At 42.9% G+C, this 23,527-nt stretch overlaps 1 protein-coding gene across 1 annotated transcript in view; it reads left to right on the top strand.

Moving 5' to 3' along the window:
* The window catches only part of IGF2R (insulin like growth factor 2 receptor), a 167,433-nt gene that overhangs the window by 54,606 nt on the left and 89,300 nt on the right, over positions 1-23,527 (top strand). The window contains exons 6-13 of the mRNA XM_066595978.1: positions 280-400; positions 3,650-3,749; positions 7,420-7,582; positions 8,079-8,247; positions 10,664-10,767; positions 12,368-12,529; positions 19,102-19,242; positions 19,347-19,490. Of these exons, the coding sequence (XP_066452075.1) occupies positions 280-400; positions 3,650-3,749; positions 7,420-7,582; positions 8,079-8,247; positions 10,664-10,767; positions 12,368-12,529; positions 19,102-19,242; positions 19,347-19,490 (1,104 nt within the window). The remainder of the gene's footprint in view (positions 1-279; positions 401-3,649; positions 3,750-7,419; positions 7,583-8,078; positions 8,248-10,663; positions 10,768-12,367; positions 12,530-19,101; positions 19,243-19,346; positions 19,491-23,527) is intronic.

Below are 23,527 nucleotides of genomic sequence, written 5' to 3'. Positions count from 1 at the left end.
CTATCTGCTTCATTAAAGTTATGAGGGCATCAAATCAGATAAGATGTTCGGTTACTTATAAAAGTTCCTGTGTTTATAACCGAACATCCTATCTGATTTGATGACCTCATAACTTTTTAGCACCAGTATTTTAGGTGGTATTATTTAGACTCTCTCCTCTTGGCTCTTCTCCTTTCTTTTGTTATAGATTGCTTGTTCAGCCTGCTGTATATCTTCTTGAGCAATATAGCCTTTATCAAAAAGTGTGGCTGACCATTATTGTCTTCTTATCCATGACAGGCATGTCCACAGGAGAAACCAGTAGCTGTCCCCCAAAAAGTTCCGCTTGCCTTATAAAAGATGGTAAGGGTTATGATGTTGGACAACCAAAAAATGCTCTTGCCTCCTACGGAAAAGACAGGTATGTTTTATGGACTTATTTTAATAGTTGCAAAACTTTGTTTTTTACTTTTCAGAACACATTAGTAGTTTGTCCTATATTATGTTGTATCTAATTACCTAATATGATTTCCTTACCATTCATTTGATTAAGAAATGCAGTGAGGTAACTGGGGGCCCTTCACATTGAAGTAATGGCAAGTCATAGTGCCCTAATGGGATGGAGACTAAAGACTGTCCTGATGCAGCCATTAGCTTTCTGTTAGTATGTTTGTGTTTTCTCCACAGTAATCTGAGCAGTTTCTTAAGTAATTAAGTTTAGAATTCACTTTTTAAAAAAAAAATTCAAATGAATTAAATCCAAAATTCTTTCTTTAGAATAATAAATACGAGGATCATGTACAATTATTGACAACTATGTTTTTATTTGGAGAGAAATATAAGAATATACTTGGATGACAGGAAACCTATTACATAGCTTTGAAATATTCCCTTGCTTGTCCAGAACCTGCTTCCAGATCTCTGGATGACGTCTGACACGATCACTATACCTGCTGTTGTCGATGGTCCTCAGAAAGTGCCCTATAGACGTCACAATTTCTTTCCTAGTTTGGAAACTGCATCCGTGTAGCTGTACCTTCATCTTTTGGAACAAATCAGTCACATGGACTCATATTTGGAGAGTAAATGGGGAAACTTCAACCCCATCTTTGAAATAATTGGTTCACTGTTGTGGCCACATGACAGCGAGGGTTGTTCTATAGGATGATCAGCAATTCTGCAGGAGAACTGGCCTCTTGCGACGCAATTCTGGAAGAAGATGGTGTTGCAAGAAAGAATGGTCGTACTGGGCATTCACAGTAACATGAGGAGGGGTGGCCTGCGACAGTATCACGCCCTCGTAGTCATAAGCTACAATAATCATTACCTTAACATTGCTTGGTGCTTGCTTGAATTTCTTGGATTGGTGGGAATGTTGGTTCCTCAGTAGACCGCTGTTCATACTTGGGCTTTAGCTCCGTAAACATGTCTCATCAGTTGTGTTAATGCGTCTCCGAAAAGATTCTGGTTCTCTTTTGTATCAAGCCAGATTGGAACACTATTCGATACCAAACTGGTACCTTGAAAAGCTTTTGTGGAACCCATCTGCCAGAGACCTTTCTCATTTTCAGGTGTACCGTCAAAATCGTAGGCACAGATTTGGATGAAATGTTTATCTCCGCAGCCAAATCTTTGTATGTCCATTGTCATTCTCCTGCAGCAGCAGGTGGACTTGAGGAATGTGAGATTAATCTGTGGCCTCACAGACTTGGCTGCTCCGACCTCGTCTTTGACACTTTCCCATCCTTCCTTAAACACTGCTACCTATCGCACCACGCTTTGGTATGGCAGTGCCTGTTTGCCACATGCTTCTTGAAGGCCTTAGTGACAGTTTTGTGCATTCCTACCACGAGTAACCTAAATTTTCACAAAATAAATTTACTCACAGTGAGAGAACATTGTTATAGGGCGGTATTTGGGGAGCTGGTGTTGTTTGACGGGTGCTCACACCATCCAGTTTGCAGAAGAGGTATGAACAATACTATAGATAATACTCATGACCTCTATAATATACCACATTTTGTCTGACCTTATTATACTGAAACTGTAGCCAGGTGTTGCCAATAACTTTTACATGACCCTATTAGATCATTTGTGGTTGAGTATTAAGACCCTCACTTATCACCAGTTTGGGGGGACCCCCTGTTTAGTCTGTTATGGTTGTTTGCTAATGGAAGGAGATGTAAAGGCTAATCTTGAATCTAATTAAAATTCTGCTTGCATGTGTCTATAAATTTCTATGCTGCTCATGGCAGCTACAGCTAGACACTATTTGGTGACTCAAAGAGAATTTTGTCACTCGTTTCAATTTTATAATGCAAGGATTACTTAGCAGTGCTGCTAAGCATTGAGCGCCGGCTTTCAGCGCTGACACTGGGGGTGGGTTGATGATGGGGGCGGTAAGTATAACAATTATATCCCTGGACTCGATGGGTCACCTACTGTCGGCCTATGAGTAAGCTGAAAGGCCTACAAGTAGGTGACAGATTGCCTTTAAATCAAGCGTTACAGTTAGGGATGAGCGAGTAGACTCGCTAAGGCACTACTCGTTCGAGTAATGTGCCTTAGCCGAGTATCTCCCCGCTCGTCCCGAAAGATTCGGGGGCAGGGAGCTGCGTGGGAGAGCAGGGAGGAACGAAGGGGAGATCTCTCTCTCCCGCCCGCTCTCCCCTGCTCCCCGCCGCAACTCACCTGTCAGCTGCGGCGGCCCCCGAATCTTTAGGGACGAGCAGGGAGATACTCGGCTAAGGCACATTAGTGCCTTAGCGAGTATACTCGCTCATCCCTAGTTACAGTATATATCTCGTCCAACCTAACAGTAGATGACAGTCTCTTTATGTGTGTCTTCTGTGAAAAGCAGGCTACAATAATTATATCAGCAGGGGTCCAACTTTTGGTATGAGGTGTGTTTACACAGAATGGTTGTTAAAAAAATAAAATAAACCGCTGGATCGTTCGAATTCGAAAGATAATTATTCAGTGTAAACACTGCCAACAATCGAGCGATGAATGATAATTCATCCACTTAGTTTTCATGCTTGCATTAAATGAAGGATATTGTTGGATCACGCGCTAATAGTTCAGTTTAAATACCGATCATTCATTTGTTCTCATTCACTGGTACATCATACACTGAGAGCAAAATCTTTATCTTCCTCGATGAACAGGCTGCACGAGTGAACCTGTGTAAACGATAATCAGAGTTCAAAAGCACCCTAACATATAGGCCATTTACACGGGACTATTATCGCTCAAAATTCGTTTGTTAAAATGCACAAAAATCGCTAACTTCTCGTTCACAGGATCTTATCGCTGATTTTTCAGTCAGCTTAAAAACCATCGCTGGATCTCGGGCTTGTCATTCTGTCTAAACGCTCAGCGCTTCACATAGGAGGTGAAGCGCTGAGCAAGAAGCCCTCGTTCAAGTAGTGAAGTCTGTCAGTGTACACACTCCGCACGAGCGCCAACGACCTTAGCGGTGACATCTGTGCTCGTGCAGTCATTTACCTGACTATCAGCCCGTTTATAAGAGCCATTAGCATGCTAAAGCTACTATGCCTATTAGCAGCTATCGGGGGTCTCAGCCATTGACCCTCACCACCACCATTGATCTCCTGTCACCTTTTGGGTCACTTTTCCATGAATATTGATAAGACGTTTTGTTTTCCAGGCTGGTTGTTCAGTATGAAACAGATAACAAACCGGACTTTTGTAATGGCCATTCTCCAACAGTTAAGATAATCTTTACCTGCCCATCAGCTGGCACAGAGGTTAGTGGATCATTTTTGAATAAAATCGGTAACCTGTCCACACAATAAAAAAAAAAAAGTTATTCAAAAAAGCATGATAAATAGGCAGGTGAATGCAGGTTACAATAAATATATTCCTGTGTTCCAATTTGACAATTTCAATCCACACTCTAGTGTAAAAAATAAACATTTACTTTACCAATTTTAACTTTGCTGTCCATTGTTCAAGGGTTCAACTTTAGGGTGCGTTCACACATGGTGGATTTTGATGCCGATCTGCAGCAGATGTCCCCCTTTCAGTGGAAGAGGTGCGATCTGCAGCAGATCCGGTTAAAAATCTGCATATAAATCAAAAGGCTGCAGATTTTGTTCCCTGCCAGTCTGCATCCCGCTGGCCCTCAGTGATGATACGTTGAGCTGACTTGTGACTTCTGGAGGCAGTCACAGTCTGCAGTGGTGACATCGTTCAAGTTATCATCACTGTGGGCCAGGAGACTGGCAGGCAGCAGGCAAAATGTTTTTAGAAGAGCAGGGAGGAAGTTTTTGTAAATGTGTGTTGTGGGTTTTGTTAAACTGTTCCGCGGTGGCAAATCCACCACTTTGGTAAAGATTTGTTTGTGAAGATTTGCTGCTGCACAATCTCTGCAGATTTTTTTTGCGGGCAATCTGGAAGTGACTGTTGTATTTGCAAAAAATCCACGTGCTTGCTGCAGAAATAAACCCATTCAGAAGGATAAAAGAAGGGAAACCATCTAAAAAATCTATGTGGATTAGAATCCTAGAATGGTAGCGTTGGAAGGGACCACCAGGGTCATCGGGTCCAACCCCCTGCTCAGTGCAGGATTCACTACGTCATCCCAAGCAACAAATACCACGAGTGGGGTTTGAACCCACTGAGATACATATCCATTGGATTTTAAGTCCAATACCTTAATCACTTGGCCATCATAGTGGAAGGCTAGGAAGATTAAGATGGACTTACCTCGTGTGGAACGCCCATGAATTGACAGGTGTCCACACTGCCTGTCCAGAGTTGCCTTCAATGTAATCCACCAACAGATTCCTGATGGGTGTCCTGATCCACAGGGGAGAGCGTTATGGGAAATATCCAGCTAGTGAGATCACCTCAGTGATATAAACAAGTAAGAGGTGAAAGAACAAATTTCCAGGCTCCAGGGGTTTAGATGTATGTGATGTAACAAGCTTACATTAACCCCTTAGTGACCAAGCCTGTTTGCGCCTTAATGACCAGGCCAAATTTTGAAAATCTGACGTGTACTTTAACATAGAATAGCTCCGTAAAGGTTTTGCATATCCAAGTGATTCTGACATTGTTCTTTCGCCACATGTTGTACTTCATTTAGGTGGTGAAAATAGTCCAATATAATTTGTGTATATTTATTAAAAGTGCCAATATTGGGAAAATTTTGAAAAAAATATCGTTTTTTCACATTTTTAATTGTAATATATCAAATATGTGCAAACATACTGTACAAACTTTTGCTAAGATATATATTTCCATCTATTTACTTTATTCTGAATGCACATTTGAAAAACTTATGTTTTTTTAACCATTTAGGAGACGTACAAATTTAACATTACTTTTTAGCATTTTGAGGAGCACTTTGTTTTCCTGCACCAAGCCAAGTTTGCAAAGGCTCATGAGTGTCAGAATAATAGATACCTCCTATTTTAAAAACTACACCCCTTAATGTATCCAGTGAGGGGTGTCATGAGTATTTTGACCCCACAGTTTTTTATCAGGAATTAATTTAATTTAGAGAAAAATTTAAATTTCATATTTTTGCAAATGTCATTTTAAAGACATATATTTTTTTTCTATAGTTTGCATGAAAATGAGTATTTACACACCAAAATAGATCCCCCTGTTTGTCCTGTGTTCAAAAATATACCCAATGTGGCCCCAATCTTATATCTGAGTGCACAATGGGGCCCAAAATGAAAGTACTAGTCAGTGTCTTTCAGAACAGATATTTTGCTTGAAGGCGTTTTAGGCCCCATAGCACACATGTAGAGTTCTTGAACGCCCAAAACCATAGAAAACTACCACAAATGACCCCATTTTGAAAACTAGACCCCTTAACAAATTTATCTAGGGGTGTACTGCCCATTTTGACCCCACGGTTTTTGAATGAATTCAAGCAAAGCAAAAGGAAAAAATTGTGATTTTCGTTTTTTTGGGCAATTCTGTCACTTTAAAAACAGCTTTTTTTGTACAGCACACATGTGAATGAAGACTTGCACCCCAAAATGGATACCCCTGTTTGTACTGTTTTCAGAAATATACCCATTGTGGCCCTAGTCTTATGTCCGCATGCACAACGGGTCCCAAAATGAAAGGAGCCGTCGGTGGCTTTTAGAACATAAATTTTGCTTGAAGGCCTTTTATGCCCCACAGCACACTTGTAGAGTTCTTGAGCGCCCAAAACAAATAACCTCATTTTGAAAACTAGACCCCTTAACGAATTTATCTAGGGGTGTACTGTGTATTTTAACCGTACAATTTTTGAATAGATCTAAGCAAAGCAGTAGGAAAAAATTACGATTTTCAAATTTTTTGGCAATTTTTTCAATGTAAAAAGTTTTTTGTACAGCGTACATAGGAATGAAAACGTTCACCCCAAAATGGATACTGCCGTTTGTCCCGAGTTCAGAAACATACCCATTGTGGCCGTAATCTACTTACAGGGCCCATGGCAAGGCCTATAATGGAAGGAGCACCCGTTGGATTGCAGGGCACAACTGAATAAATTCAAGGCCCCATTGCTCATTTGTACGGAATAAAAATTGACTCCTTAAAAAAACCGGAAAGACTCCTCTATAATGGAGGTCAGCACTGAATGTCCCCAAGGGTAAACGTCAGAGTCCAGAAATGGCTTTTCCATTTTCATTTCATAAATATAGGAACATGAGATGAACGTTTAAAATACTTAAGGAAAATTAAAAATAAAATGTATATTGCCATGACGTTTCTGAGGCCAAGGGGCCAGTTGCAGTATATGTTTAATTTTTCATATGTATTTTAAAATTTCGCCTTGTGTTTTCTGTATTTATGAAATAAAATTGGAAAAGCCATCTGTGGACTTTGATGTTTACCCTTGGGGACCTTCAGGGCTGACCTTGATTATAGAGCCCTTCCAGTTAAATGGACTCCGCCAAGAAGTGGTATGGTACTTCCTATTTAATGTTGGCTTGTCATTTCACGTACAACTAGCCCACTTGGAGCTTGGGAATTTGTTCTTTTAACTCTTGCAAATTTAGATAGATGAAACCAATTTTCAGTCACAGAATGTTCTGCGACAAATCTGCCATGTGTGAATATACCTTTATATGTATACTCTTATTAGGTAAGTAAGCGTGACATTACTACAAATAGTATGACATCTGATCTGTAATTGCAGCATACAAAGATGGTGGCCAGTAAATACATAATTGCCAGGTTAGAAAGGTCTTCTGAGATAGTTTGTTCTTTATTCCATATGATATTATTGTGTACTTGCTATATTCTCTAAACCGACCATGTAGACTCTGCTCCAGTTTAGTAGAATATTGGGATTATAATTACGGTATTAGTACATTTCACTATACATTATTTTCGGACTTCTGTATGTGCACTGAATCAACTTTTCATCAAAGAAAATATGTACGTATTAATTTCAATTTCTTGTAGGTTACTGACCCAAAACTAACTGCAAGCAGCAACTGTCGCTATGAGGTGGAATGGGTTACAGAGAACGCATGTCACACAGAGTACTTGGAAAGTGACAATTGTACGCTCATCAACAAAGAAAGGGGGATTTCAATTGACTTGTCCCCACTCACAGAAAAACCAGGTCATATTTAATTTTCTCTTGCTTACCAGTTGTTCATTAAGATTTGGTGTAAATGGTTTATATATGAGTGTATTAAATATCCCGTAGAGTAAATTTGTTCTGGTTTATCTTGGGGAAAGATCAACCATCGTGGTCGTGATGCGCACTAAACCGTGGTTTTACTGCAAATTGGTGTGGTTTTCAAAATAATAGTCATGTGATTTCAATGGTTCACCGGATTTACTTTGCTTTATGTCAGAAGCTAGCATAGATTTCAGATTATGGTAGACGAAAGGCCCGAGATGTGCAAATTTTAATGAGAGGTTTGAGCCTCTTAATACATTTGGCGCTTCTTACTCTATCAGAACTTCTGTAGTATTAATGTATGAACCACCGGTCTTGGATAAATGTGCACCAGTTTTTTTTTGTCTGATGAAATATGTGACTGGCTTTTAGAAGTTACCTAAAGTGTACAAAAATAATGTTCACAATTGGAATTTCTGACCTTCTGTTTTAGGAACTCCTTACCATACTGAAGATCCAAATAGTGAATATATTTTTTACCTCAATGTGTGTGGTCAGATATCAGGTGGTGGATGCACAGGTGACGCCGTGTCGTCTTGTCAACAAATTAAGGCAACTACAGTTTCTAAGTCTGCAGGTTCCTATCAGAATCAAACCCTCAGGTGTGTGAGATGTGTTGCCTACTACCAAACTCCAGTACTTGTTACTTGTATTCGATCTTCTATTAACCCCTTTAGTGGCACGCCTGGAAAATTTCCTAAAAACCAGTGTTGAAATGTGCTGAAGACTACCTAAACCTGCCACTGAAGGGGGAATGTTCTTGATTTGCTCACCAAAACATGGAAGTTGATTTAAATGAAGGATACTGATGCCTTTTAATAGGGAAATGACAAAATTGTCTGAAAAATCCCAAACCACTTTTTCTGAAAGTAGATGCCAGGGATGCTCCAGTAACCAGAATGCACATTAAGGCCTTATGTGCACAGGCAGGTTTGAATTTGAGATCTGCAGTTCAAGCCACCCATTGGGAACCATGGGCGTCCACACTTGAATTTATACATGCAGATTTGTTTACCGGATTCCATATGCGGAAAGCAAATCGCAGCATTCTCCATTTCAGTGTGGCTTGCGTGTGGAATTGTTGACATTGTGGACGGGCCGCGAATTCCACAGCAAAGCAGGAGTTTGAAACGAAAAAAGCTGTACTGCGCAGGCCGGTATTTCCGCACACGGCCACAGAAAAAGGCACACCTGGACAGGTACACAGGGTCCTTGGCTATGGGCAGGGTTGGATTCCGCTACAGGCTTCTACATGCGGAATCCGACCCGCCTGTGGACATTAGGCCTAAACTGATAAAAGTATTGGGGTCTGGTGTTTTTCATCAGTCTTTAGGACTCCTTCACACTGGTGATCACAATATCACAGCGGCAAAATCGTATTTGTGTTCAGGCAATTTTTGCACGTCAGTGATGGTTTTTCCTTAAAATAATCTAACATGGCTGCCACCAGCGATATTCTTGCATAATAGACAATAGGCGTTTTTAATGTTAAAAAAATGCATCCTAGCACACAAACATTACAAGTTTGTGTATTGTGATGTAATAAATCGAAGACTGGGTAAGAAGAAAAAAAAACGCAGAAAGATGGGGCATGCAGCGGTTTCCAAACCTCGCAACATCATATGAAAGAAAACATCGCACATGGGAATGAAGTCATTGAAAATCATGGGTTTCATAATTCTGTGTGTTCTAGCACTCTTGCATTGCTCTAAAATTGCGTGATTTTCTCACGTGTGAAGGCAGACTGATAAACATTGAGGGCAAAATTGCCTGTCTACTTGTATCATTCATGTATCTGTTTAACCTTTAAAGGGGTTCTGACATGAAAAAAAAAAAATTTACTCGCCTGGCCTGGCCCGATCACCAGGCATGTCCCCTCCATCCGGCTTCTTCTTCTGCGGCTTGTAGAAGCAGAGCAGGAGCGGTCAAAAAGACCGCTTCCTGCTCTGTCCGTCCGTCAGCCACTTCCGAGGTGAACGGACGGACCGCCCACAGCAAGCACGTAACAAGCAGTGCTTGCTGATGGCGGCCCGTCCGTCCTGGCTGAACTCGGAGATTCTGCGCGTGCGCAGTGGAGACTCGGCCCGTCCTGACTCCTGTCAGAGGGCACCTCTCTACTGCGCATGCGCGCAATCCCGATATTATTGACAGAGGGGCCGGGGTGACAGACGCTGTTATGGGCCGGCCGCAGAGTGCAGAAGAGCACGGCGGCGGCCTTCCCCCCTCCACCTCTGCGGAATTTCCCGGCGGCGGAGGAGAAGCGCAGTCAAGCTCTTACTGGAGGACCCGCCGCCAGGAATCTGACAGTGCCGGCGGAGGAGCACAAGCGCGGAGCTGAGCGGGGCAGCGGCCAACAGGCAGCTGAGAGTTCGGGCGGCATCTGTGAGCGGGGGACCTCACTGTAAGCCTTACATTACTTAGTTGCATTACACTATCCCATTGTAATGCTGCCATGTTACAGTGCTAGCATGGCAGCATTTTTGCAGGACCTTGGAACAGGAAGAAGAGAGCCTGCTGGGAGATGACCCCCCCCCCCCCCTGATGACGACAACCACAACAGAACACAAGGTAAGTATGAGGTTTTTATGTTTTAACAGCCAAAAATCGCGGGTTCCCTGTGTCCATTAGGCAGACCAGGGAACAACGGCTGTTAAAGCATAAAAATTTTTTTTATGTCAGAACCCCTTTAACAGGCTGAATTTTATATATATATATATGTATGTATGTATGTATGTATGTATGTATGTATGTATAGTATAGTCATTTAGGCTACTAAAAAAATGGAAAAGTACTAATTGGCATGTAAAAGGTGTTCTTTTTAATGATGCATGTAAGCTAGTGTGCGACAGCTAGTAATGCATGTATTGCCTGCTGCAACTTCAGTACTTGCCAAATATATTAGCATGAACGATAGCGATATAGCAAATAGTCAGTGTGTTTTTTTTTTTTCTTTAACTCTAGTGTGTTTCTTTGTTTTCTGTTTATCAAATATTTTCTTATCCTTCTTTTTCTCCATAGGTATTCTGATGGGGATATAACTTTGACGTACCCTGGGGGACAAACTTGCAGCTCTGGCTTCCAGCGTATGACTGTAATTAATTTTATATGTAATGAGACTGCAGGTAAGAGAATGTCTTTTCTGTTTATTTTATGTACACATACTTGCCTACATTTAGGATACCAGGAAATTTAAGCACCAGCCCCCCAAACACTTTGGAACCCCCTGAAATGCCTTCATAGAATGAAGTGAGATTGAATTAAGTTTTAGGACCGTTTTGGACTAACTATGTCTCATTTGTATGCTATTCTGTCTAGAAACTTATTATGATGGATGTTGGCCAAGAGGTTCATAACTGTATTATGTCCTCTTATGAAATAAAACTTTAAGCTTAAAGGGGTTATTCAAAGAAACCAAAAATGTGTTTGTCTGCACAGACTGCTTTATAAGCATAAACCGACAAATATAAATACTGCGTCCAGGGACGCCATTGTGTTGATCCACTCACACATGAAGCTCTGTAGTTTCCTTCCCTGTGATAATAAGCTGACACATCCTCACGGGACAAAGACCTGTGCCTTTCCCCCTTGTTTGTAGGGCCACCATCGTACATGTCACTGCGAGGGTTGGAGATTGACCGCTCCTTTTGTCACATAACCACTGACAATCCAACTGTAACGGGAGGGAAGGTGGACAAGTGAGCTATGCTCCTGCAAGCTGCTGCTGGACTTGTGTAATCTGACAAGTGCCATCCCTTCATGATTGTGGTCACTGTGCCTGTGTAATGCTGATTGCTTTCTATCCTGCAGGCTGACATTCTAAATGGGATGCCCGCTCTGATATGGGTGACTTTTGTTTTTCAACCACTCTCTAGCACACCGTACACTAGGGAAAAAAAGTGATTTTATTAGAACCCTAATAGGGGTTTCAGGATTCTTATCTTCTAACTAGTTAGAAGGCGCCTATTTTGGTGATTTGCAAATTTTCTTGGTCCCCAATTAATAAACTGGAGAAACAAACTCCCTTGATATTTGCTTGAAAATTAAGCTTAGAAACGCAGCATAATGGGTAAAGGCATATGTGATGTCTGAATGTAATGCCCAGTGTAGATTGTGGCTCATCAAGGTGGCCGGGGGCTGTCCTCATAATGTAGAACTCTTTTGCAGAGCATTATGCTACATCTGTCAACTAACACACTGACTTTTGTAGTCCATGATCCCCAGATTTGAAAGGCTTGAAATATAAACCCTAACCTGAAAATAAGCCTGGTTACATTACATTAAAAAAAATTATATTACCTAGCAGGTTCGGTCCAGGTCCTTCCCACAGTCCTCAGCTGCCCACATAGGATCACTTCCTGTTTACGGGATTCATAAATTGCAGCCATCGCTTCGAGGAGGCAGGATTTATCAATTTGCTGAGCCACTGCTTAGTCAATTCATCAATCCCACCTCCACGACTAGGTGGTTGTGATTGGTTCTTCAAGTGCCATGGCTCAGCCAGTCAATGCAGCACTCGAAGAACCAATCACAGCCTTTGCTTTGTGGAGGCAGGATTTATGAATCCCGTAAACAGAAAGTGATCCTATGTGGGCGGCCGAGGACTGCAGCCAGATCTGTGGGACCAGGACTGAGGCTGCTGGGTAAGTAAAATAAGACCTGCCTTGAAAATGAGCTATAGATAGAGATAATATATTTTTTAATATATTCTTGTTTTTATCAAAGTGAACGCTGGGAAGGGAGTGCCTGAATTTCAGAGCGAAGCAGATTGTACTTATTTCTTTTCTTGGCAAAGCAAATATGCGTGTCTGAAAAAGAAGGAGGAGATGTGCTATGTGGAATCAAAGAAGAAACAGTTCAACTTGTTTAGTTTGGTGCTCACACCAGGTATGGGAATTATATCTGTTCCTAGTATTTAGACTTGTCTATCACACTGCCTAATTCTTTCTTGTGTGTATGAGACGAACTGTCCTCCAGAAGCGCACACAGATTTAGGCCTTAGTCAGACGGGCGTTTTTTTGCGCGATTTGCGCATGCGCATGCGTCTGGCGACTTTATTAAAACCATTGCTTTGCAATGGTATCGGACACATGAGCGCTTTTTATGCGCTCGTCCGATAAATTATAGAACAGAAATCGCAGATCGCACCTATCTGCGATCTGCGATTCCTGTTCTCTTCTCTATATGCGCTCAATGGGGACGGCGGCAGCAGTGCCGACCCCATTGAGAACATATAGAAGACAAATCATTCGTCTCTCACTCACACACCCATTCATGAATTTATGAATGGGTGAGTGACTTCTGCCTCTCATTGGCTCAGCGGGACCAATCAGATTGGTCCCTGCGCTGAGCCAATCAGAGGCAGCAGTCACTCACCCATTCATAAATTCATGAATGGGTGTGTGAGTGTGAGCTGCCTCTGATTGGTCAGGCTGTGACCAATTAGAGGCAGCTCATTCAGCAGGCGGGGATTTTAAAGCCCCGGCTGCTGAATACTATAAAGAAGCAGTTCAGGAGAACTGCCGGCGGCCGCCGCTGAACTCCGGCTGCAGCGGAAAGGTGAGTATACATTTTTTTTTTTTTTTCATTTTTACACATTTCTGGATGAATTGCAGGGAAGGGCTTATATATTTAAGCCCTTCCCGACAATTCATCCCGCGCTCGCCCGCAGCGCATTGCTTTCAATTGAGCCGGCTGTATGCGCATCCGTCATGCGATCCACAAATCGCACGAAAAAACGCCCGTGTGACTAAGGCCTTAAGGTGCATTTAGTATCAGTCTAAAAATTGAACAAAAGTAAACAGTCGTTCAGTTTAAATGCGAGCCAACGACTAAGAAGAATCGTGCGCTTCTCATTCGTCATTCAGTTTCAGCCGGCATAAAAATCATCGATTGCTTCTCGTTGCATTTAAACACTTCCTGTACAGTGTTTTACATAGGAATGTGATACAGGCTACACGAGTATGAATCAGATGGTGATGATGTTACCAGCTTGTTCACTTGGGCAAACTTGAATCGTGAGGCTCTTGTTTGGTGTAAAGGGGCTTTTTTAGATGTTAACCTCATCTGTATAAATTTAGCCAATAATGGTAAGGCTACATTGAAATTGAGTTTTAATCCCCATTCCTGGGTTTCATTCCACAGGGCTCTGTCTGGATGACATCTTAACTAGGTGGTTCTCTCCAGCCAGAATGAAAAAGAAGCCTACTAAGGGCTCATGACCACGGCCATTGTCTAATTCCACTGCGGATTTCAGCTGCAGGAGTACCGCGGTAGTAAACTAAACCCGCCCGCTAGCGATTGTGGAAAAATGCACTTTTTTTCAGCGGTCTCCATTAACACTATGTTAATGGAGACCTCCCATGGCGCAAATCCACGGGAAATAGACCGTGCCACGATTTATTTCCCATGGCGGAAATCCGCAGTAAAATTCCGTGTGTCGGCATTGGCAGAATAAGTTCAACAGAACCTAATTGCTGCAGATTTTACGTCACGAAAACCGCAGTAAAAATCCATTTGTGGGCATTAGCCCTATAACAGAAGTCACAGCTCTACAACTTTGGTCTCCGTTGAACTCCTGAATTGGGTTTAAAATTCTTTGTGAATGAAGCCCAATGAGAAAGGAAGAAGCTTCCCTAAGGAAATGTGATGCTAATTGTATTTTTCTCTCTGGAGGCGCTCCAATAATAATGTGAATGGCTGTAGGAAATTTCAAATTAAATCTGATAAAGGGGGATATTAAACGGTTATTATTCGGATTCCCACCATCTAGTGAGAATTGAACGTTATCGTTCAGAGTGAATACATGCCTCAACTGAACAACAAAAGAGAAATCGTTCACATCTCGTTCAGCATTGAGTATGCAGAAAACTGATTGACGTATTGTTCCATGTAAATGGGCAGCATCACGTATGAACAACCTCCTGCTTACTGTGGAGGCGGGCAGCCAAATGATCCCTCGGCCCGCTCAACCTCCATTCAGTCAGCGATGCTCATTCCTATGTAAAAGCACATTAAAAATAGTCGTCTACAGTCTGTTCATGGACCAGAGACAAAAGTGACTTAATCTAAAATGGTCTTTGTCTGATAAGGCAGTAACCAAAGGACATTGTCCTCAATCTGACAAATCGTAAGAATAATGGCCATTTTACGCACAACGAGAAATGCAGAATTCTTGTTTGCCCCAGTGAACGGGCTGGTGATTTCACGAGCCTGTCTAGACGAGCAGACCATCGTTGATAATTGTGAACTTCTCATTCACTGAACAATCAGTGTTTAAACCCAACAAGAAAGTGAACAAGTCAACAATGATTTTTATGCTGGCTGAAACTGAATGACAGAAGTGAAGCGGACGATTTTCATTGGACATTGGCTTTCGTTTAAATTGAACGATTCCCATTCGCTTGAACGATTTTTTTTTTTTTGAAAGGTTCATTGTTCCTTCTAAACGCACCTTAAGTTAAGTGGTGGTTCTAGCTTTTGGGACTCCCATTGTTGGGGTGTGACATCCACATTCTCAACTGGAGAGTAGAACAATCATGTGCTGTAGAGATGGATGGAATCACCAGAAACAACTCTGCACTCATTCGGCTGTTTCTGTAGCTATAGTTCCCTGGGATTGGTTTCGCCTTTTTATCAGCAACTTTTTGTTAAAACAGAAATGATAAATGAATCAAACTAAAGTGCCGGTCGGTTACAGTGTAGGTAGTACCTTTTGATGAACTTGCATATAAATATAGCATAAGCACAAACTCCATGATATTCTCTTATTACTAGAATCTCCATCCTGCAAATTGGGTGTATTTGGAAAAACATGAAACCTTTTGAGGCATTTTAAGTGTTATTCCCATCACAAAGTGAGGCATACCGCCATGATCTTGAGAACAAGAAGACACAGAGATAACTTGGCAATGTGTCCTCTCCTGCGTTTTGCTTAAAACAGTGGAGGTCATGCCAAAAATTTCGAATGAATGCATAGTAGGTGTCTAGGACAGCACACTCCAGGGCAAAACTCAGAAGAGGGAATAGTTTTAGTCAGTGCTGTGACCCCCCCCCCCCCCCCCCATTCTCATTATCATGAAGCTCCTAGAGGCTGTAGGAAAATTCACATGAAATGCGATTAAAGATTCCATTACATGAAACAAAGTGATGGCCTTAGTGCTTACCTGTAGGATATGCTCTCTGCCGATGTGGAATATTGCTAGCGATATTCCGCTGTGGGGGATGAGGCAGGAGAGCTTTCAGGTCTCTGAGGAGAGCCTATCTGATAGATAGGCTCACCATAGAGAAACTGGTCATGTCGCGATTTAAATCTTGCGAGTGGAGAATGATTCTCCGCTCATGGACACCAATGCTGCCCAGCTTCACACAGCGTGATTCGCCAGCGATTTATCACCTGTGGACAGGCAGCCTTACTGTAAAAGAGAAGAATGCCCTCCTTTTTAGCCTTTTGGGAGACACATGAATGTAGTCTGCATTCTACTGACAAAAGGACAAGAGTTTGAGTACCCTTATAGCTCTACTACTAGATATTACCAGTGTGGAAAGTGTTATTCCAATAATAGTTATATAGTAGAGAAACACTTGTTCAACAATGTTCTTGCACACCTATGTCCATTTACCAAAACTTCTAATACAAAAGGAAAAACCACCAGCTCCCTAACCAATCTCGCCAGAGGACAGACTCACGGACAGGCTTGACCAAGCGCAGTAAGGATGTAAAAAAGAAAAAGGACGTCCAGCTCCTCCAAAGGAAAAAAATTATATAAACAATAGATTTTAACCCCTTAACGACCGCCCCATCGGGAAACTACGTCCTGCTGTTGCAGGACGTGTATGGAGGGAGGTAGCGCCGCTATCTCCCTCCATACAGCGCGAACATCAGCTGTTTATTACAGCTGACACCCGCGGGCAATAGCTGCGCTCGGCCGTTCGGCCGATCGCGGCTATTAACCCTTTAGATGCCGCTGTCAATTCTGACAGCGGCATTTAAATCCCCCGAACGCTGTTCGGGGGTCCCGCACTGCCCCTCCCGCGGTGAGATCGGGGGAGCCGTGCAGGTGTCATGGCAGCCGGGGGCCTAATGAATGGCCCCAGGGCTGCCTTAGCAGACTGCCTATCAAGCCATCCACACAGGGTGGCTTCATAGACTGCCTGGGGACTTCAAAGTAAAGTAAAAAAAAAAGATCAATAAAGTTTTTTTAATTGTTAAAAAAAAAAAAAAAGTTATAAAAGTTTAAATCGCCCCCCTTTTGCCATATCCATTATTAAAAAAATCAAAATCCTAAAATAAAAATATGTATTTGGTATCGCCGTGTCCATAAAAGTCAGATCTATCAAAGTAGTGCATTATTTTTCCTGCACAGTGAACGTCGTGTGAAAAAAAAAAATGAACGCCAGAAATACACTTTTTTAGTTACCCTGTCTCCCAGAAAAAACGCAATAAAAAGTGATCAAAAAGTCATATGTATTCCAAATTGACACTATCGGAAACTTCAGGACATCCCGCAAAAAATGAGCCCTTGCTCAACTACGTCGACGAAAAAATAAAAAAGGTATTGCGCGCACAAAATGACCGCAGAAAATGATTGAAAAAAATTAAATATCTTTAAAAAAAAATAAAAGTACTACAGCAAAAAAAATACTATACAAGTTTGGTATCGTAGCAATCGTACTGACCCATAGAATAAAAATATCATGTTGTTTTTGTTGCAATTTGTGTGCTGTAGAAACAGGACGCACCGAAAGATGGTGGAATGTCGTTTTTTTCCATTTCTCTCCGCTAAGAATTTTTAAAAAGTTTTTCAGTAAATTATATGGTACAATAAATAGTGCCATTGAAAAATACAACTCATCCTGCAAAAAACAAGTCTTCATACAGCGACTTCGATGGATAAATAAAGGAGCTACGATTTTTTTAAAAGGGAGTAGGAAAAAACAAAAATGGAAAAAAGCAAAAAAGCTCCGTCACTAAGGGGTTAATTTAGTGGTTCTAAAAAAAATTAAAAAAAAATATATATATAAATATATTAAGGTAGTGTGGACCTACCGTAAAATGACCATTACACATTAAAAAATTGCTCTAAACCACTGACGCGTTTCTAACGCCCTTAGTCGTAGCAAGTGAAATATAAACAAAGTGTATTTAAAACCACCTAGAATTCATCACATGGTGCCAATTAAATCCACATGATCATGAGACCTTATAGTCATGAAATAGCCCAGAGATCGCCTGCATTAATAAGTGTTATCAGTGAGTGAATTTCGATCAATAAACGCACACCATCTAATCATTAATGTGTATAATGTGGGGTTAACATGCATGAGATTATGTGAATTGGGGTCTGCGGTCTTTCAGGCAGGTGTGTTCCACCACTTTTCCAAGTAATCTTATTATAACACTGCCTGAAATTCAACTATTTAGTTGAAATAGTTAGCATTTTGTGTTTTTTCTGTGTACATGTGTTTTTTGTGAGTGTGTATTTGTTTTTGTTGGAGTTTGCAAACTGATTCGATAATTGGACCCCTGCTCTTGAAGCTTTGGTCTCATGATCATGTGGCTTTAAGCCATGTGTTGACTTCTAGGGGCTAAAATCACACTGTTTTAATTTTACTTCCTATGCCTAAAAGGGTGCTGGAAACTTGTCAGGCATTTTTAGGCCGCCTGCACACGGGCGGAAATCCCGCGGGATTTCCGCCACTGAAAGCCTGCATAGGAGTGCATTACAATACGCACTCCTATACAGACAACCGCGGTATGTCCTATTTCTGTGCGGGGCTCGCAGAACCTCGCACAGAAACGTCACTCACCCAGCCGCCGGCTCCGGTCTGCGCATGCGTCGGCTGCCCGTCAGCCGGCACATGAAAGAGCCGGGGCCGCCGGGCGCGGGTGAGTATGCGCTCGTCCGTGCAGGCGCTCGGGTCGGGTCCCGCGGCGAGAATTTTCGCCGCCGGATCTGACCCGCCCGTCTGCAAGCGGCCTGAAGCATTTTTTTCATGTTTAATGGTCAATTATGGTCTACACGACCTTAATAAAAAAAAAGTGTGTGTGTGTGTAATAAATATATATATATATATATATATATATATATATATATATATATATATATATATATATATATATATATATATGTATATATGTGTGTATATATATATGTGTGTGTGTGTGTGTGTGTGTGTGTGTATATATGTATGTGTATATATATATATATATATATATATATATATATATATATAATCTTTATTTGTATAGCGCCAACTTATTCCGCAGCGTGGAATAAAAATTTTTTTTCTTCTAGAAATATGTCAGCATACGGTATTAGCAGGAAGGGAGACCCCTAGTGGCCAACTCTCTGGAACAATTTTTTTCAGTTTCTGTAAATAAAGTGAATTGCAATTTTCTAGTTATCTTCTTAACCTAACTTTGTTGACACAGCACTGACCATTTGCATGAATTTCAGAATCCAGCCATGCTCAAAACTGGCAGGCAGTCAATTTGAGTCCGTCAGATAAGAGACGTTTCTATATCAATGTCTGCCATGATGTCTTGAAGACGGGAGAGGCCAGCCTCTGTGAAGACGACGCAGCCGTTTGTGCAGTGGGTAAGGATATATTTTACCATTAGTATTAGTGTTTCATGACTTTTGTTACTAGTTTTATAGTTTTATTTTCTTGGTTTATATTTTGATATCTTTTTGCTTTGCAGGTCCTAATGGCCAGAAAAACTTAGGAAAGTTCCTGACTCAACCAAAGTTTGTTAATGGGCACATTGTTCTTGAATACACAGATGGGTCAACTTGTGCAGAAAGCAAACAAATTCACACGGACATCACGCTCATATGTAGCCCAGGTATATGCCAGTAGTTAACAGTTTTAATGCTGTTATATGCTAGATGGAAATCTCTAATACACTATTCGGCTGCAGGTGGCAGGAGCATACTAGCCTGTCTGGGTAGAAAGCTAATGATTGCTATCACAATACAGCAGCACTAATATGGGCATTATCTGGTGGTGATGCCGAATGTCAGAATCTGTTAGAGCACTGTCAATTGTCTCGCCACTTGATCTGCACCTTGTAACATAGTATGTTAGGCTGAATGAAGACAATGTCCATCTAGTTTAGCCTATTTCCACACTCTAGTTGATCCAGAGGAAAGCAAAAACCCCAAGAGGCAGAAGCCAGTTGGCCCATTTAGGGGAAAATTTCTTCCCGACTCCAAATGGCAATCAGAATAATCCCTGGATCAACCTTGGTAGTTCTTACCTGACTGTAAGACCCGGAACTACAAACCTGCTAATTACCTAATGTCTATATCCCATAATATCCTTCTGCTCTAGAAAGACATCTAGTCCACTCTTAAACGCCTCTATGGATTTTGCCATCACCACGTCCTCAGGCAGAGTTCCACAGTCTCACTGCTCTTACAGTAAAGAACCCCCTCCTGTGTTGGCGATGAAACCTGCTTTCTTCTAGACGTAGCAGATGCCCTCTTGTTACCTTCGCAGTCCTGGCTATAAACAGATCACGGGAGAGATCCTTGTATTGTCCTCATGTATTTATACATAGTTATTTGATTGCCCCTTAGCCGTCTTTTTTCCAGGGTGAATAATCCTAATTTGGATAGCCTCTCTGGATATTCTAGTCCTCCCATTCCATGTATTAGTTTAGTTGCCCTTCTTTGAACCCCCTCAAGTACTGCAACATCTTTCCTGAGCACCATATCCAGAACTGTACACAGTTTTCTATGTGGGACCTGACGAGTGCCTTATATAGTGGAAGAATAATGTTCTCATCCTTCGCCCTTATACCTGTTTTAATACACCCCAAGACTTTTAGGCAGTTACTACCTGTGTCCAATGAAAATGTAGTACTTTTGTATTAAAGGAAACTTGTTCCCAGGCTCCCGCTGCCTGAACCATGAACAGCATGAATCTGGGACAGGCAAGTACATTGCTGACATATGTCTTATTTTGAAACACTACTGCGTTTCAGAATAACCCTACTTTGAAGATCCACTTCGAACAGAGCTTGGAGTCACAGGGACAGTGCTCTACTAGTTTCCCTGTCCGCATCATCTAGAGCAGCAGTGGCGAACCTATAGCACGCATGCCAGAGGCGGCACGCGGAGCCCATCCTGCTGGCACGTGCCGCGGTCGGCCGCTTACCACATCAGTGAATACCGGCAGGCGTGCCGCGGCTCCCTAAACGGTATTCACTCTGTGGCCCTGATCCCAGTGCATACTGTGACGTCTGTGTGCAAACTGCATCCTCCTCCCCTGACGTCTCCTCTTAGGTTCCGCGAGAGCAGGGGAGGAGGCATCCGGCAGCACACTGACATCACAGTGTGCACCTGGGACCAACACCAAGCAGAGGAGCAGCGGCGCTTCCACAAGAAGAAGGGGGGAAGTATATGGGTCGCGCGTGGGGGGGGGTGCTATTAGTACTGGGGCCGCTGTGGACTGTCACTATTAGTACTGGGGCCGCTGTGGACTGTCACTATTAGTACTGGGGCCGCTGTGGACTGTCACTATTAGTACTGGGGCCGCTGTGGACTGTCACTATTAGTACTGGGGCCGCTGTGGACTGTCACTATTAGTACTGGGGCCGCTGTGGACTGTCACTATTAGTACTGGGGCCGCTGTGGACTGTCACTATTAGTACTGGGGCCGCTGTGGACTGTCACTATTAGTACTGGGGCCGCTGTGGACTGTCACTATTAGTACTGGGGCCGCTGTGGACTGTCACTATTAGTACTGGGGCCGCTGTGGACTGTCACTATTAGTATTGGGGGCCGCTGTGGACTGTCACTATTAGTATTGGGGGCCGCTGTGGACTGTCACTATTAGTATTGGGGGCCGCTGTGGACTGTCACTATTAGTATTGGGGGCCGCTGCGGGGCTGTCACTATTAGTATTGGGGGCCGCTGCGGGGCTGTCACTATTAGTATTGGGGGCCGCTGCGGGGCTGTCACTATTAGTATTGGGGGCCGCTGCGGGGCTGTCACTATTAGTATTGGGGGCCGCTGCGGGGCTGTCACTATCAGTATTGGGGGCCGCTGCGGGGCTGTCACTATCAGTATTGGGGGCCGCTGCGGGGCTGTCACTATCAGTATTGGGGGCCGCTGCGGGGCTGTCACTATCAGTACTGGGGGCCGCTGCGGGGCTGTCACTATCAGTACTGGGGGCCGCTGCGGGGCTGTCACTATCAGTACTGGGGGCCGCTGCGAGGCTGTCACTATCAGTACTGGGGGCCGCTGCGGGGCGGTCACTATCAGTACTGGGGGCCGCTGCGGGGCGGTCACTATCAGTACTGGGGGCCGCTGCGGGGCGGTCACTATCAGTACTGGGGGCCGCTGCGGGGCGGTCACTATCAGTACTGGGGGCCGCTGCGGGGCGGTCACTATCACTACTGGGGGCCGCTGCGGGGCGGTCACTATCACTACTGGGGGCCGCTGCGGGGCGGTCACTATCACTACTGGGGGCCGCTGCGGGGCGGTCACTATCACTACTGGGGGCCGCTGCGGGGCGGTCACTATCACTACTGGGGGCCGCTGCGCCTGAGGCCTCCCTACCAGCTACATTTTATAGCTTGACAGTTTAGATACAGTGGCTTAGCTATAATAACCCCTTTAAAACAGCTACCATATAATAAAAACCAGTTCTACATCTACACAGTGGTAGAGATTACAGAGCAGTTACCACCAATGATCACAGGTGTTGATCAAAAGTTGTTCATTTTCTTTTCTCCATCGAGCCCAGACAGCCATATAGATTTTTTTTTTAAGGGTACGACTTCACTGCATGATCTTTCCATCCTGCTGCTACCCCCAATGCCCCTCTTAGTGCCCCCTCTTGTGCTCCACAGAGCAATAGTTCTTGCACTAAATAATTCCCCCGCAGTGACCAACAGAAGAAATAGTGTTTGCTTTATGCTCAACATGATAATAATTTCTTTCTGTGCCCTTGCACAAAATAATAATGCCCACTCTGTGCCACAGAAAAGTAATACCCCTCTATGCTCACAAAGTAATAGTGGTCCATTTGTGCCCCTTAAAAGGAATGTCTGATTTTTTATTTTTCCTTTTTTTACCCTTTTAAATACCTGCAACCCATATATATAACTAATAAACAATTGTATACTTGCCACTCTCTGCTCTGCACTGCTCCATTCTTAGCATCAGGTCTGTGTTGATTGGTTAGTATATTGCCTTGCAGTGCTCGAGTAAAAGGCTCAAATCCCATCAAGGACAACCTTTACATGGACTTTGAAAACCTCCATCCATATGTTGCCTCTGGACAGATTTAAACTTTTTACCCCAGCACTGCAAAACAGCTGAGCCACCATTCTTGGTCTACTTTCTTTCCTCTCCGGTTGCCTTGTAGCGCTGGCGTTCTAGGTTTACATCTGGAAAACATCAGCATGGATTTGTATGTTCTCTTTGTGTTCTTTTTCTTCTCCACCTTCTCTTTCTCTGGAGAAGGGAAAATAAGTTTGATGTCTTAAGTTGCTACTGCTGTTGCATTGCAGTGCCGGGGTTCTAGGTTCAAATTTGACAAAGGGCAACATCTGGATGGAGGTTTTATGTTCTTTGTGTATATTCTTGTTCTTCTCTGGAGCTGAAAGAACAAGTGTGGTGGCTCAGTTATTAGCACTTCTTCCATGCGGTGCTTGAGTTACAGGTTCAAATCTGACTATGGGCAACATCTGGGTGGAGGTTTTCAAAGTTTATGCAGATTTTGTCCTTGATGGGATTTGAGCTTCGAACTCCAGCACTGAAAGGTAATAGTATTAATCACTGAGCCATATTGAACAAAAGCACACTTGCACTGTCTTTCTCTCGCGCTGTCTCATGCTCTCTCACATGTGCCCTCTCTCACACACTTTTT

Source organism: Eleutherodactylus coqui, chromosome 3 (genome assembly GCF_035609145.1).
Source record: "Eleutherodactylus coqui strain aEleCoq1 chromosome 3, aEleCoq1.hap1, whole genome shotgun sequence".
NCBI classification, from domain to species: Eukaryota; Metazoa; Chordata; class Amphibia; order Anura; family Eleutherodactylidae; genus Eleutherodactylus; species Eleutherodactylus coqui.
This window is presented reverse-complemented; position numbering and strand designations above follow the sequence as displayed.